The 16133-nt window shown below is 41.0% G+C and overlaps 1 protein-coding gene and 1 non-coding gene across 2 annotated transcripts in view; both read left to right on the forward strand.

Moving 5' to 3' along the window:
- Positions 1-3615: 3615 nt before the first annotated feature.
- The window catches only part of ZDHHC13 (zinc finger DHHC-type palmitoyltransferase 13), a 49183-nt gene continuing 36665 nt past the window's right edge, over positions 3616-16133 (forward strand). Inside the window, 2 exon segments of the mRNA XM_059931255.1 lie at positions 3616-3682; positions 3685-3962. Of these exon segments, the coding sequence (XP_059787238.1) occupies positions 3616-3682; positions 3685-3962 (345 nt within the window).
- On the forward strand, positions 5561-5632 carry TRNAE-UUC (transfer RNA glutamic acid (anticodon UUC)). Its single transcript has one exon. It is a non-coding gene; the product is annotated as a tRNA-Glu (tRNA).

Genomic DNA, 16133 nt, shown 5'->3' on the forward strand with positions numbered 1-16133 from the left:
TTGCCCCTGTCCTTTCCAGGGCCATGGAAGAAATGAGGCCAGAATCAAAAGTTGAGTCAGAATGAAGTCAGTTGCTGCCCATAATGTGACAGTGAGGATTAGCAAACCTTAATGAGGAAATTTTTTTCAAAGCTAAGAATTGTTAAGCATTGTGCAGTCAGCACTTCTTAGAGTGATTTATGGAGTTGAACCGCCTTTGATTTCCTTTTGTAAACCATCACTTGAGCTGTGTTCATTCACTGGTTCATTTGTTTGGACAGCATTTCTTTTTAGGCTTTACCACGTGCCAGACCTTGTGCAAAGCATGGTGAGGGACGTAAAGATGGATGTGTGCCAGAAGCCCGTGGCCAAGTAGAGGAAAGAGGATCTACCGAGAACTGCAAGGCTGACTCTAAGAGGTCAGTGTTTGTGAGCCTGTTTGATTAAAGTCTGTCTCTTGCTGCTAGACTGGAAGCCGCAGGAAGCCGGGGGTTAGGGTTTTTGTCTTGCTCCATGTTGAATCCCCAGTGCTGAATGGTGCTTGGTCCGTAGTAGGAACTCAATACATATTTGCAGAATGAGGGAAATAGTGTCATCTAAAAGAGATTAAGAAAATGTGCTGTGGGGATTGGAGAGGTAGAGATTAGTCTCAGCTGGAGACATCACATGATCAAAACTGAGAGGGACCATCAAGGTTAGGGTTAGTGTTCCCACTGCTGCTCTCAGGCCCATTTTACAAATGAGGAAACTGTCACAGAGGGGGAAAGGGATTTGCCCAGGGTCACACAGTGTTAAGGGCAGAATTCTGCCCCTTCACCGCCAATTCTTATATTGAAGCCTTAACACCTAGTACCTCAGAATGTGACTGAATTTGGAAGTAGGGTCTTTAAAGAGGAAAGTTAAAATGAGGTCATTTTTGGGCCCTAATCCATATGACTAGTGTCGTTATAAGAAGAGGAGATTAGGTCACAGATAACATGCACAGAGGGAAGACGATGTGAAGACACAGAGAGAAGACGGCCGTCTGCAAGCCAAGGAGAGAGGCTTTAAAAGAAACAACCCTGCTGACACCTTGATCTTGGACTCTGGCCTCTAGAATTTTGAGAAAATAAATTTCTGTTGTTAAGCCAGCCAGCCTGTGGTACTTTGTTATGGCAGCCCTAAGCCAACTAATACACACAGTAAAGTTTGGACTAGAAGCCAGGTCTGCTGAATCTCTGTCCTAAGCCCTTTACATGACACCATCCAGCTGGTCCATTTGGTACTCTGTCCAACACCCACTGCTGGTGAGGATGATGACGGTGATGATAACAGCTAACCCACGTATACTGCCTATCATGTACCACGCACTCTTCTAAGTACTTTACACACAATAGCTCATTTAGTTCTCCCAACAGCCTTGAGAAGTAAGTACTATTTATTGTCCCATTTTTTAAAATATTTATTTATTTTATTTATTTTTGGCTGCGTTGGGTCTTTGTTGCTGCGTGCAGGCTTTCTCTAGTTGCAGCGAGCAGGGGCTACTCTTCTTTTCGGTGCGTGGGCTTCTCACTGCGGTGGTTTCTCTTGTTGCGAAGCATGGGCTCTAGGCACACAGGCTTCAGTAGTTGTGGCACGTGAGCTCAGTAGTGGTGGCTCGCGGACTCTAGAGCACAGGCTCAGTAGTTGTGGCGCACGGCCTTAGCCTTAGTTGCTCCTCGGCATGTGGGATCTTCCCAGAGCAGGGATCGAACCCGTGTCCCCAGCATTGGCAGGAGGGTTCTTAACCACTGTGCTACCAGGGAAGTCCCTATTGTCCCATTTTTACAGATGAAGAAACTGAAACACAAAGAGATTGAGCAACTTGCCCAAGAGCATATGACAACTCAGTGCTTGTGCTGGGATTCAGGCCCAGGCAGTCTGCTCCAGGAACGTGCCCTCACCCATCAGGCTATTCTCCCAGTGTTATGTCTACATGCCAAGCCAGAGGCATTTTCAAAGATGAGAGGTAATGATGGCACTTTGAGGCCTCACTGGGTTTGCTTTCCTATAGCCATAAGTTATGTTTATACTCATCCCAATCTGAAGTGGCTCACTGGAAGCATAAAACAAACAAGCAGAGGGAAGCAGGAGCCTTGCTAAAGAGTAGAGCATTAGGATTTATTTGTTCCAGAATCTTCTTATATGTTAGGACATCAGTGAGGAAACATTGAAATAGCAGATTTCAAGCCTCCCTCAAGTTCAAAAACATCTTCTAATTCAGTCCTTAAAAGTGAAACAACGAAACCGCTTCAGCCAAAGCACTTTGCAGTAAGAGGCCTGGGTTTGAATCCTTTCTCAACCACTTACCAGCTGAGTGACTTGGGGTTTATGAAATTCGTCTGAACCACAGTTTTTCCTTCTGGGAGATGGGGAAAATGACACCCATCTCACGTATTAGACATAATATATTCAAAAACATTGTCACGGGTGCCGATACATAGTAAGTGATCAATAAACAGAGCTCTTGTTAGTTAAGCAAAATGACCGTACCTAAAGGCTCTCCTCTGTGAAGCCTTGCCCAGTGTCTCATCCTGTCTGTCCAAATTCATTGCTTGCTCCACTGGCTCTTGAGGGAAGTTGCTTGCACTTCTATTTGTCACTCAGTTTGTCCTTCCTTCCATCATAGAAGTTGGTGACACACCTATCCATCTGCCCATCCACTCAGTAAAATTGTAGCATTTTTTTAATGTCCCAGTGCTGTGCCAGGCACTGGAAGTTCACAGGTGGATACAATAAGGTCCCACCCTTGAAGGTGTAGGGCTTTTGGGGCAACTCAGGGCTGGGTGTGCCCAATAGGCAGGGGTACTATAATAATAATAATAAAAATTTACAATTATATTGTATTAAAGTATTTATCATAGGAAAAACAGCACTTTGTTCAATTTCTAGACACTTATTTTATGATTTAGAACTATTTTAATAGAATAAGGGAGTCATAATGTTTTCAATTCTTTTCCAATTTAACTTCCAAAGGTTTGGTTTGGCAACAAATACATTAAGGAATAATTGCAAAGACTGTATTAAATGGTGGGCTAGAAAAAGCTCCAGTGTTTTCTGGGGGCTGAGGTAGGAGAGCCCCATTGGCCCACTGGACTCCCCAAGGGCAGGAACCAAGCTTTCTCCTAGCTTCATAGCTGTCCTTCAAGCTGAACAGAGCTTAGATGCCACCTTTTTCAGGGCAGCCCAAAAAACGGCGTGGGGAGTGCAGGTGGGGGGCTCTTGCCCAATCCTCCTCTAGTCTGAGCAGTGGAACTCATATATTTTCTGTTTTGTGTGAGGAAACAGAACCCCAGATGGTGAAAGAGACTTGCCCAAGATCACAGGAACAGAGAGTGGCAAATGTTTTAATAGTTAACATTTATTGATTCCTTCTTATGTCAAACATTGGCTAAGGGGCTTTACATGCTTTTTCTCATTTAATCCTTCTGACAATTCTGTGAAGTAGGTACCCTTATTTTCTCCATTTCACAGATGAGGAAAATTGAGGTAAAGTAAGAGACTTTCACAAGGTAATCTAGCTATTAAGCAGCCAAGTCCGGATTTGCACTCGGTAGATGGTGGTTGATGTTGGAATAACAGCCCGATACTGGACCTGTACGAGGGTCAGGATGAAGCATGCAGACCGGTGGACACCTACCTGGGCGAGCAGTGCACAGTCTCAGCCAGTAGCTGTTAGCGCCCAGCGGGCTGGGTCGGAGACTGAGCCTCCTACTGGCGACTCCCCACTAGCCTCCCTGGGGGCGCGAAAGTCCCGCCCCCAGCCGAGGAGAAGGCAGGGATTGGCTCTCTCGATGCTGATTGACGGCTCAGGGATCGAGGGGCAGCCGCGGTGGAGGCGGGGCCACGAGCAGGAAGTGGGAGTGGAGGCGGCTCGAGACAGGCTGGCCAGCGGGCAGCTGCCGCCACTTTGCCGAGTCGCCGCCGCCACTGCAGAGATGGAGGGGCCGGGACTGGGCTCGCAGGTGAGTGCGGTTGGGCGCTGGCTGTCCCGGGGGCTCGGAGGGCGGCCGCGGCTGTGGAGAGAGGGAGGACATGAATGTTAGGTAGCTCCCAGAGGGGCCTCCGGGGGCAGAGGGTCCGGATCCGGGGAGGAGGAAGCCTGGAAACACCGAGAATGATGCAGGGAATTCTCTCCGAGGCGACCGGGAAGAAAAGGCGAGGACAGGGATGAGTGCCATACCGGCCCTCCAGCATCCACCTGCGGTCCGGGGCGCCCCGTGCCCGGCAGGGACCGCTGCGGGCCCTGGGAGGGGAGGGTGGCGTTCCTGGGAGAGGTGTTAAGTGACACACCTGAGTTGGACCAGCCCGTTTTGACATTGGCCTGGAGTCTATGAGGTTCTATTCATTTCTTTTTCGGCCGGGGCGTCTGGGAACCCGCCTTCGCTCCTCCCAGCCCTGTTGTAGGTCTCGTTCCCACATCCTTGCTTACTCTTTGAAAGATTTGAGGCTGTTTGTTTAGGCTGGAGAAAGGCGGGGGGGGGGGGGCTGGAAAGGGAGGTACGTGATAGCTATCTGCAAAATCCCAAAGGACTCTGTTCTGTGGAGGAGGTCGTACTAGAAGCCAGATGTAGTTTCAGAAAACAGAAGGGGCCAATGGGGAAAGTTACAGGAGATATATGTTAGCTCCAAGAAAACTAGATTTTTGTCCTTTTTGCTTATGGTCCTGACTGGCATATTATAGCTGTTTACTTAATTTTTGTTGAATACATGAAAAATATTCAGATTCAGCCAATGTTTAGTGAGTTCTTAGCATATGCCAAGTGCTTTTATATGCATTATTTAATTCCAAAATTGAAGCATCCTTAAGAAGGTGATATAATCCCCATTTACAGATGAGAAAACTGAAGCTCTCTCCAGCTGGAGTGAATTAGGTAGTAGATTTTCTGTCCCTAGTGGGATTCAAACAGTTTGAGATGATTGGGTTAGTTGGCCTCTAAAAAAAAGTCTTTCACATCTTGAGAGTATTCTTCACGCTCCCCCTTTCAGCAATCTGAAATCTTTCAGCAATCTAATGTAGGTTTAAGTGAGGAACAACACAGGTGGGGAAGTTGTCGGGTGTTCTTGCATTTTGATAGAATAAAAAAGGTTTGCAAGCAGACCGGATATTACAGAAGGCTGTAGAATCTTCACGTGGAAACTCTGTCTCATTTGTTGTTTGTTTGTTTTTTTCCCCTCAGAGTTTCAGGGAAAAGTTGGTAGCAGTAATGCTCATACCTTAATTACTGCCACTCATTTACAAAAGCCTTCAACTGCTTAAAGTTCATTACCTTGTTCTGCAGGGAAGATTGCCCTGCCCGAATTCCCTGCCAGTTGGAGGGAGAGAATGATTCAGGGGTTGAAATTAAATGGGCCAAGGTAGAGAGATGATTGTTGTTATTAATAGTTATTGGTATTAACATTTTCAATAATAGCAAAAGATTTTTACCTGTATAAGATGCTCTACAGTTTGCAAAATACTTCCCTATTCTTATTCCTCATTGTGACCCTGTGAGGTGGGGAGGGATTATTATTCCAGTTTTAGAGATTAGAATTGAGGTTCAAAAAATTGGAGTCATGGAGTTCCCTGGTGGTCCAGTGGTTAGGACTCAGTGCTTTCACTGCTGTGGCCCAGGTTCAATCCCTGGTCAGGGAACTAAGATCCTGCAAGCCGCGTGATGTGGCCATTAAAAAAAAAAAAAAAATTGGAGTCAGTTGTTAAAAGTCAAATAGCTGGGCTTCCCTGGTGGCGCAGTGGTTGGGAGTCTGCCTGCCGATGCAGGGGACACGGGTTCGAGCCCTGGTCTGGGAGGATCCCACATGCCACGGAGCGGCTGGGCCCGTGAGCCACAACTACTGAGCCTGCGCGTCTGGAGCCTGTGCTCCGCAGCGGGAGAGGCCGCGGTGGTGACAGGCCCGCGCACCACGATGAAGAGTGGCCCCTGCTTGCCGCGGCTGGGGAGAGCCCTCGCACAGAGGTGGGGACCCAACACAGCCAAAAATAAATAAATAAATAAATAAATTAAAAAAAAAAAAAAAGTCAAATAGCTGCTGAGAGAGCCAAGACTTCATTCGTTCTACCAGGTGTTAAGCACTGTTATAGGTGCTGGAGATAAATCAGTGAACAAAACAGACAAAAACATTCCTGCTCTGGTTGAATTTGGTTCCCCTGATTCCAGCTGATAGGTTTTTGCCAGAATTTGCCTGTACTCTCTGGCACCCAGTTTCTTTCCTCTCTGACCTCATTTTTTACTACTTTCTTGCTTGCTCAATCAACCACAGCTATGCTGGCCCCAAGGCCTTTGCACTTAGTATTCGCTCTATCTGGAGAACTCTTTCTTCATATAACCACATGGCTTACTCCCCACCCCCCCAACCTTTGTAAGGTCTTGACACAATTGTCACCTCAATGCGGTAGGCCCTCCCCATCATCACCACTACCAGCAACATTCCTTAACCTCCTTCCTTCCTTTATATTTCTTCTCAGCATTTAATACCATTAACATACTCTGTAAATAATTGTCCAGTGAATGAACTTGGATACTTGACTCTGTTAATACAGAATGCTTCTGTTAATGCCATGAGAAATTTTAATGGCTATCTGTCAGGTCTCTGTTTCTCTCTTTGTTTTATTTGATAATCTGTCAGGATTTTGACCCTCATCAGAGTTTAAATATGGTTTTCTAGATCTTGGTTTTCTCTTAAATTAATTAACTTTAACAGTACTTATTTACTATTTAGAAAATATAATTGGATTTAAGATATCTCCACGTGAGAAATATCTCTTATATCTTAAGTATGTTCCAGTCATCTATTGCTGTGTAACAAACCATCCCAAATCATAGTGGTGTAAACCAGCCATTGTCATGCTCATGGACTGTGCGTCAGGACTTTGGCCAGGGCAAAGCAGGGATGGTTCGTTTCTGCTTCACCATGTCCGGAGCCTCTGCTGGAAAGACTTGTCACCTGGGATGACTTGCTAGCTGGAGCTGGTGTCATCTGATGGTACCCTCACTCACATGTCTGGTGGTTGATGCTGACTTTGAGCAGGGACACCTACATGTGGCCTGGGTCTCTGGACAGCATGGTAGCTGGGTTCCAAGAGTGAGCATTTCAAGAGACAGAAAGAGGAATCTGCCAGTTTCTGAGTCCTGAACCTGCAAACTGGCAGAGCGTCACTTCTGTGGTATTTTATTAGTGAAGCAATCACTAATAAAACTCTTACGAGTTTGCTGGTGTCTTAAGAATTTGCTTGGTCTATTCTGTTACCTTAACGTTGTAGGCAGCCATACATCAGTTACGCTTCCCCTGCCACAAAGGGTGTTTGTTTATGCGGTGATGCCTTTACCAGTACACATGTCAGTAATGACTACTGTAACAGCTCCTCTTAGAACCGTACAACATGGATTTGGAAAGAACTTTATAGCTATATTGACCTGCTCCTTTCATTTTACAAATGTAGAAACTGAAGCCAAAAATCGGGTAGATGATTAGCCACCATCATACGGCCGCCTGAAACCTGAGACTTGGGCCTTGTTCTCAAGGAGTTTACCTTTCACCATGGTAAAAATGAAACAACTAGAGAGTACTTAGAAAAACATTTTCTTGATAACCAGAGAGTAATTTCTAAGAAGGATATAGTATCATGACAAACTTTGCTTTAATCTTTGTGATGGGAATGTATGGTTGTTTTCCTCAAACATTTTTATGCGACTGTCTCTGAAGTTAACCTCCCCCAAAGCAGGTCATCTCCTTTCTCACCTGTAGCTCTTATGGCAGAATTTTGGGAGGGAGTGATATCTAGAGCAAAGGACATAGCTTAGAGCCGTGGCCGCTAAGCTTTTTTGATCATGCATTCCTATCAGTAAAGCAGTTTTGAGCTTGCACCCCTAGAGTAAAACCGCAGTGTGACAAGTAGGATTTAAAATGTTCATTTTTGTAAAATGTCATGTATTGTGAGATTAACGGAATGATGAGTGGCACGTGCACCGCAAGCTGGCTGGGAGCTCAGGCCTCCAGCTGCGCAGTCCGAATCATCCAGGTACCACTGACTGCAGTTTGTCGTCCATGGTTGGCCATTGATCACTCTAACTTATGTGTTAATGGGGATGATTCCGTGTCATGTGGTTGGCTAGGACTTAAAAAGTTCAGCTCCCCTCTGTTTGATGTACCTGGGGGCTGGGGAAAGGAGCCAGTCTCTAAATTCATATTGTCGTGGGACATGTTATTGTAGGATTTGACAGTATGTTTCTAAATTGTATTCATGAGTGAATAGCTCAGTATATACTCATGGTAAGGTTTTGAATTAAAGATAGTAAATATAAGTCTGCTTCAAATCAGCCTTTTTGATAATTTGGAATTTTTTTTGGAGGGAGGCTGGCTTTTTGTTAGATCAGCTTAGATTGTCTTTGTTTCTACTTTATGTGGCCAGTAAAGAGCACCTGCTATGAGAAGTGTCAGCTCTGCCATTTTCTTGTTTGCTTGTACTTTTACTATCGTTATTATTTCAGTTCGTGGCTTCTTTGTAGTAGTAATCAGTTTAAGCCACTTGCTCATTTTGGGAGGGGTAACTTTAAAATTAGTAAGTAGTTAAAATGAGATAATATACCTTGAAAATTACTTAGCCTGATGTATACTGCAAAATGTTGAAGGTCCCACTGTAACCCATCTGGGTGTGGACTTTTACTCTGTCCCCAAGTTACCTTGTAAACAGACCATGAGGAGTGACCTATTTGATATACAGATTAAGTGAGGCTGCCAGGGCTAAGAATTCATAAATCTTTTTTTTTTTTTAATAAATTCATTTATTGAATTTATTTATTTTTGGCTGCGTTGGGTCTTTGTTGCTGCGCGGTCTTTTCTTTAGTTGCAGCCAGCAGGGGCTACTCTTCGTTGTGGTGCGCGGGCTTCTCATTGCGGTGGCTTCTCTTGTTGCGGAGCTCAGGCTCTAGGCACGTGGGCTTCAGTAGTTGTGGCACGCGGGCTCAGTAGTTGTGGCTCGTGGGCTCTAGAGCGCAGGCCCAGTAGTTGTGACGCACGCATGTGGGATCTTCCTGGACCAGGGCTCGAACCTGTGTCCCCTGCATTGGCAGGCGGATTCTTAACCACTGCGCCACCAGGGAATCCCCCAGAATTCATAAATCTTAAAGAAGCCAAATGTATAAATTTTTGTGGGTTCCCCTCTTTTTTTTTTTAAAAAAAGAAAAAGTCATTATAACAACTTTAACATTTTCTTCCGTTACCTAATGGGTCACTGAGTGTTTGGCCTTGAGTGCGCTTGCCTCACTTTGGAGACCATTGACTTTGAAAACAGGCTTTGAGTTTATATAATCATTTTTAGGTTTTACTCTGATCTGTATTTGGACAAAAAATGATGATGTGAACAGAAAGTACCTCTTGTTCTCTAGTCTTTGTCACCCATTTTTGCCATTTAATTGCATATTGCTTCCATTATCACTTTACTCTCTTTGTCTCTGACTTAGCTGCCCAATTAGACTTAAATTCCTGGAGGATACGTACGCATATCTTCTGTGTTCCTAGCATAATGCTTTGCACATCATACATACACAGTAATTAATTGCTGAATAAATAAATGCTTTTAATAAATAAATGCTCTTTACATTGAAATGTGTAATCCACCTCAACTTTCGGCATGAGAAATGAAGCTGATGTCCTTAATGCCTTAAGGCATAATGAGAAGCAATAAATTTGTATCTGTATAATATGTGACATTTATTTGTGATGAAAAATCTGTATATAAACAAAGGCTTAATCTTCCTAATATATAAATGGAAACAGATACACAATCCACTACAAAAACAGTAGACTATGAAAATGCAACCCACAAAAGAGAAAGTATGAGAGCCAATAAAGAACAAACAATCAAACTCAGATTCATTAGCAACTAGGGGCATGCAAATGCAAAACAAGATGCCATTTTTTTAGCCATCAGATTGGCAAGATTGTAAAAAGATTGATAATATTCAGTTAGGAGGTTTGTAGGGAAAAGAACACTTACATACTTGCCTGTTGGGAGTGTAAATTAGGGAAGGTCAGTATCTGTTTATGTTTAAAATACACATATTTTTTGACCCAGCAGTCCTATGTTGGGGAATCAGTTATAGAATGTACAGGATGTTAATTATAGGGTTGTTTAGAGAGTGAATGCTGAAATCAACCTGCATGTCTAACAATAGGGAAATGGTTGAATAAATTATGCTAGATCTATACAATGGAATAATATTCAACTATTACTTGTTACTGACCTGCAGCGCTGTACATGATATATTGTTAGGCGAGACAGGCAAGTTGATGAATAATTATATAATTGGATCCCATGTTTGGGGATAAGTTTTGTTAAATATAAGAAGAAAATGATAAAAACCTGTGTATCCTGTATAATGTTATATATGTTAAAGTATATACACATAGTGAGGAAGGATACACCAAACTGTTAGTAACAGTATCTCTGTTGGTACAAGATTGGAAGGGAAAGAGTCCAGATTATCAACTCTTTATTCACTTTGGTATTGCTGGAGTTTTAAAATGAAAGTTTTAAAATTTTATAATTTAAAAAGTCTAAATTTTATATGAAAAGCAGACTGATTTCTCTGTCAATTTTAGCTACATCTGCTGTTTATTGACGCTCGAGAAATTCTGAGTATAGTGTATTCAGCTCTTTCCTTGACCCCTTGTCTTCTTCCAGTTAGATGTAATTATAATTACTGTGATACGGTGAAAAATAATGTTCTTATTTATGTTTTAATCTAACTACCTATATGTTTATTTATTATTTAGCTGTGTGAGTGTGTGTGTGTGTGTGTAAAATAAGAGTGTCATGCAGTGAGGTTGAATTTACCAGATAAATCGGAACTTATGTATTCAGAAAAGCATTTGTGGTTCTAGCTCTGGGTAAGATGGAGTAAAGCACACTCCACCCTGTCTGTCCCACTGAATGCACTAGATATAATGCTATTTAAGGATTCCCAAAAGAAAATTTTAGCAGGTAGAGTGGGGGAAAAGACCAGAATTCAAAAAACCACTGAACCAGGAGCTAATTTACCTTTTTCCCATCTGGGTCCCCTCCTCTCTTCCACTGCCCTCTCCCTGGACTTGAACCCTGGAAGTGAGCATCCCTGCAGAGAGAGAGAACACTTCTGGAGAAGCCCTCTAGTTCAGGTTCAAGGAGCAGGAAAGCGGTCTCCTGGCAGCACAGGCACTGAAACTCTGAGGGAGGAGAACTTCCTCTCTGAGCAGAGGAGTTGTAGTCCCAAGGCAGTTGTTCTTAGAAGTGACACCTGAAGCATGATCCATAAAAGAAAAAAAAAATTGATACATTATACTTCATCAAAATTAAAAATTTTTGTTCTATGAAAGAGACGTAAGAAATGGGAAGATAAGCTACAGACTGGGAGAACAGATTTACAAATCACATATCTGACAAAGGACTTACGTCTAGCATGTGTAATATAAGGAACTCTCAAAACTTAGCAGTAAGAAAATAAATAGCCCAATTAAAAAATGGGTAAAAAGACTTAGACAATTCACCAAAGAAGATATACAGATAGCAAATAGTACATGAAATGACACTCAGCCCCATTAGCCGTTAGAGATATGCAAATTGAGACCATGATGAGACACTACTACACATCTATTATACTGACAGTATCAAGTGCCAGAGAGGATGCAGAGCAGTTGGAGTGCTCATACGTTGCTAATGGCAATGCAAAGTGGTACAGCTACTCTGGAAAATAGTTTGGCAATTTCTTATAAACTTAACATCTACTTACCAGAGGGCCAAGCAATCTCACTCTTAGAGAAGCAAGAACATATGTTCACACAAAATGAGTGTTTATACAGCTCCATTTATAATTGCCAAAAGCTGGAAACAACCCATGTGAGTTTGAATGGATAAACGGTGATACATTCATATGATGGAATACTTTATAGCAAGGAAGGAACTATTAATAACATACAGCATTATGTTGAGTGAAAGAAGCCAGTCTTAGGAGATTATATTCTGTCTAATTCCATTGTATGACATTCTGGGAAAGATAAAACTAGTGATGAAGGACATGTCTGTGGTTGCCAGGAGTTGAGGTAGGGGGAGGGTGTGGCTAAACAGGAATATCCTGAGGGAGTTTTTTGAGGTGTTGGAACTGTTCTGGATCCTGATTGTGGTAGTGGTTAGAATTCACAGAACTATGTACCAAAAAGTCAGTTTAACTGTAAGGTGACTTAGAACAAAAGGATTTGCTCCTTCAGAGTAACCTGTTGAGGGGTTATGGACTTACTTCAGTAAAACTATTATTTGTTAAATCTTTTTTGGAATTCCTGGAGAATTGATGTAGGCACATCATTTCAAGTATCTTCAATTTTCTATTCTTAATGTGTATTCATCCTTTGAGAATTTTTTTTAAACAATGAAAAGTTGTTCAGAGAGACAGTTGTGGTGAATAAGGTGGATAAAAGCCGGGTAGCAACTTTATGGTAAAGAACAAGATGGGATTATAAAATAGTAAGCCAGTTTTGATCTCTTGGAATGATTTGCTAGATATTTGATGTGAACCTCCACCTTAAATGCAACTGAAAATGCTGGATACAGTATAAAATCTTAAGTGTTTTATATTTTTGATGCTATTGTAAATTTTAAAAAAGATTCCTGAGGATTTTCTGTGTATAGGATCATGCTGTCTGCAAATAAAGGTGGATTTGCTTCTTTTCTAATCTGTATGCATTTTTCTTTCCCTTACTCTATTATTATGTCTAGGACTTCAGTACATTGTTGATTAGAAGTGGTGATAGTGGGCATCCTTGCTTTGTTTCAGTCTTTAGAGTTAAAGCATTCAGTCTTTTACCATTAACTGTATGGTAGCTGTAAATTTTTTAAAAATGCTCCTGATTAGGTTGAGGAAGTTCCCTTCTTTCCCTAGTGTGCCAAGAGTTTTTATCATGCATGGGTGTTGAATTCTGTCAAATGCTTATTCTATTGAAATGAGTATATTTATTTTGTTAATATGGTGAATTGCACTGATTTCTTTTGAAATGTTTAAGCTTGGTTGTAATGTATATTATCCTTTTTATATATTACTGAATACAGTTTTGCTAATATTTCATTTAGGATCCTTGCATCTGTATTCATGAAGGATATTGAGTCTATAGTTTTCTTTACTGCTTATGTCTGTTGGTTTTAGTATCAGGATAATGCTGCCTCCTAAAATGAGCTGGGAAGCAGTCCCTCTGTATTCTGAAGGAGTTGGTATCATTTCTTCCTTGAGTGTTTTCATAGACTTTGCCAGTTAAAAGTCATGTGGGCCTGGAGTTGTTTTGTTTTGTTTAATGGGAAGTTTTAAAATTATGAACTCAATTTCTTTAATAGATAGAGTGCTACTCATTTCTTTTTAAGTCCATTTTGATAACTTGTGTCTTTCGAGATATTTTATGCATTTCACCTAGGTTGTTGAATTTAGTGACATAGAGATGTTCACAGAAGTCCCTTATTACCCTTTTAATGTTTGCAGAATCTTGTAATGATGTCCCCTTTTTTAAACTTGCTATTTGTCATTGACATCTTTTTTCTTGATCAGTCTGACTAGAGCTTTATCAGTTTTATTGATTTATTCTTTCCAAAGAACCAGCTTTTGGTTTCAGTGATTTTCTGCATTTTTTTCTTTTTTATATTTCATGGATTTCCCTGTCTTTATTGTTTCCTTCATTCTATCTACTTGGGATTTAATTTTTTTTTCTCTAGATCCTTAAGATGAAAGCTTAGATCATTTATTTTAGTTTCTTATTTTTTCCTATTATAAGCATTTAAAGCTAAAAATTCACTCTAGAAAAGTGTTGTTTCCAAATATTTGAGAATATTCCACATATCCTTTGGTTATTGATTTTTTTAAAACATCTTTATTGGAGTATAATTGCTTTACAACGTTGTGTTAGTTTCTGCTGTATAACAAAGTGAATCAGCTATATTTATACATTTATCCCCATATCACTTTGCTCTTGCACCTCCCTTCCACCCTCCCTATCCCACCCCTCTAGGTGGTCACAAAGCACCGAGCTGATCTCCCTGCGCGTTGCAGCTGCTTCCCACTAGTTATCTGTTTTACATTTGGCAGTGTATATATATGTCAATGCTACTCTTTCATTTCGTCCTAGCTTACCCTTCCCCCTCCCTGTGTCCTCAAGTCCATTCTCTACGTCTGCATCTTTATTCCTGTCCTGCCCCTAGGTTCATCAGAACCTTTTTTTTTTCTTTAGATTCCATATATATATATGTTAGTATATGGTATTTATTTTTCTCTTTATGACTTACTTCACTCTGTATGACAGACTCTAGGTCCATCCGCCTCACTACAAATAACTCTATTTCATTTCTTTTTATGGCTGAGTAATATTCCATTGTGTATATGTGCCACATCTTCTTTATCCATTCATCTGTCGATGGACACTTAGGTTGCATCCATGTCCTGGCTATTGTAAATAGAGCTGCAATGAACATTGTGGTACATGACTCTTTTTGAATTATGGTTTTCTCAGGGTATATGTCCAGTAGTGGGATTGCTGGGTCATATGGTAGTTCTATTTTTCATTTTTTAAGGAACCTCCATATTGTTCTCCATAGGGAGGACAATTTACATTCCCACCAACAGTGCAAGAGGGTTCCCTTTGCTCCACACTCTCTTCAGCATTTATTGTTTGTAGATTTTTTGATGATGGCCATTCTGACCTGTGTGAGGTGATACCTCATTGTGGTTTTGATTTGCATTTCTCTAATGATTAGTGATGTTGAGCATCCTTTCATGTGTTTGTTGGCAATTTGTATGTCTTCTTTGGAGAAATGTCTATTTAAATCTGCCCATTTTTGGATTGGGTTTTTTGTTTTTTTGATATTGAGCTGCATGAGCTGCTTGTATATTTTGGAGATTAATCCTTTGTCAGTTGCTTTGTTTGCAAATATTTTCTCCCATTCTAAGGGTTGTCTTTTCGTCTTGTTTATGGTTTCCTTTGCTATGCAAAAGCTTTTAAGTTTCATTAGGTCCCATTTTTTTATTTTTGTTTTTATTTCCATTTCTCTAAGAGGTGGGTCAAAAAGGATCTTACTGTGACTTATGTCATAGAGTGTTCTTCCTATGTTTTCCTCTAAGAGTTTTATAGTGTCTGGCCTTACATCTAGGTCTTTAATCCATTTTGAGTTTATTCTTGTGTATGGTGTTAGGAAGTGTTCTAATTTCATTCTTTTACATGTAGCTGTCCAGTTTTCCCAGCACCACTTATTGAAGAGGCTGTCTTTTCTCCATTGTATATTCTTGCCTCCTTTATCAAAGTAAGGTGACCATATGTGCATGGGTTTATTTCTGGGCTTTCTATCCTGTTCCATTGATCTATATTTCTGTTTTTGTGCCAGTACCATACTCTCTTGATTACTGTAGCTTTGTAGTATAGTCTGAAGTCAGAGAGCCTGATTCCTCCAGCTCCATTTTTCGTTCTCAAGATTGCTTTGGCTATTCTGGGTCTTTTGTGATTCCATACAAATTGTGAAATTTTTTGTTCTAGTTCTGTGAAAAATGCCATTGGTAGTTTGATAGGGATTGCATTGAATCTGTAGATTGCTTTGGGTAGTAGAGTCATTTTCACAATGTTGATTCTTCCAATCCAAGAACATGGTATATCTCTCCATCTGTTTGTATTGTCTTTAATTTCTTTCATCAGTGTCTTATAGTTTTCTGCATACAGGTCTTTTGTCTCCTTAGGTAGGTTTATTCCTAGGTATTTTATTCTTTTTGTTGCAGTGGTAAATGGGAGTGTTTCTTTAATTTCTCTTTCAGATTTTTTGTCCTTAGTGTATAGGAATGCAAGAGATTTCTGTGCATTACTTTTGTATCCTGCTGCTTTACCAGGTTCATTGAATAGCTCTAGTAGCTTTCTGGTAGCATCTTTAGGATTCTCTATGTATAGTATCATGTCATCTGCAAACAGTGACAGTTTTACTTCTTTTCCAATTTGGGTTACTTTTATTTCTTTTTCTTCTCTGATTGCCATGGCTAAAACTTCCAAAACCATGTTGAATACTAGTGGTGAGAGTGGGCAACCTTGACTTGTTCCTGATCTTAGAGGAAATGGTTTCAGTTTTTCACCATTGAGAATGATGTTGG

This window comes from Balaenoptera ricei, chromosome 8, assembly GCF_028023285.1.
Source record: "Balaenoptera ricei isolate mBalRic1 chromosome 8, mBalRic1.hap2, whole genome shotgun sequence".
NCBI classification, from domain to species: domain Eukaryota; kingdom Metazoa; phylum Chordata; class Mammalia; order Artiodactyla; family Balaenopteridae; genus Balaenoptera; species Balaenoptera ricei.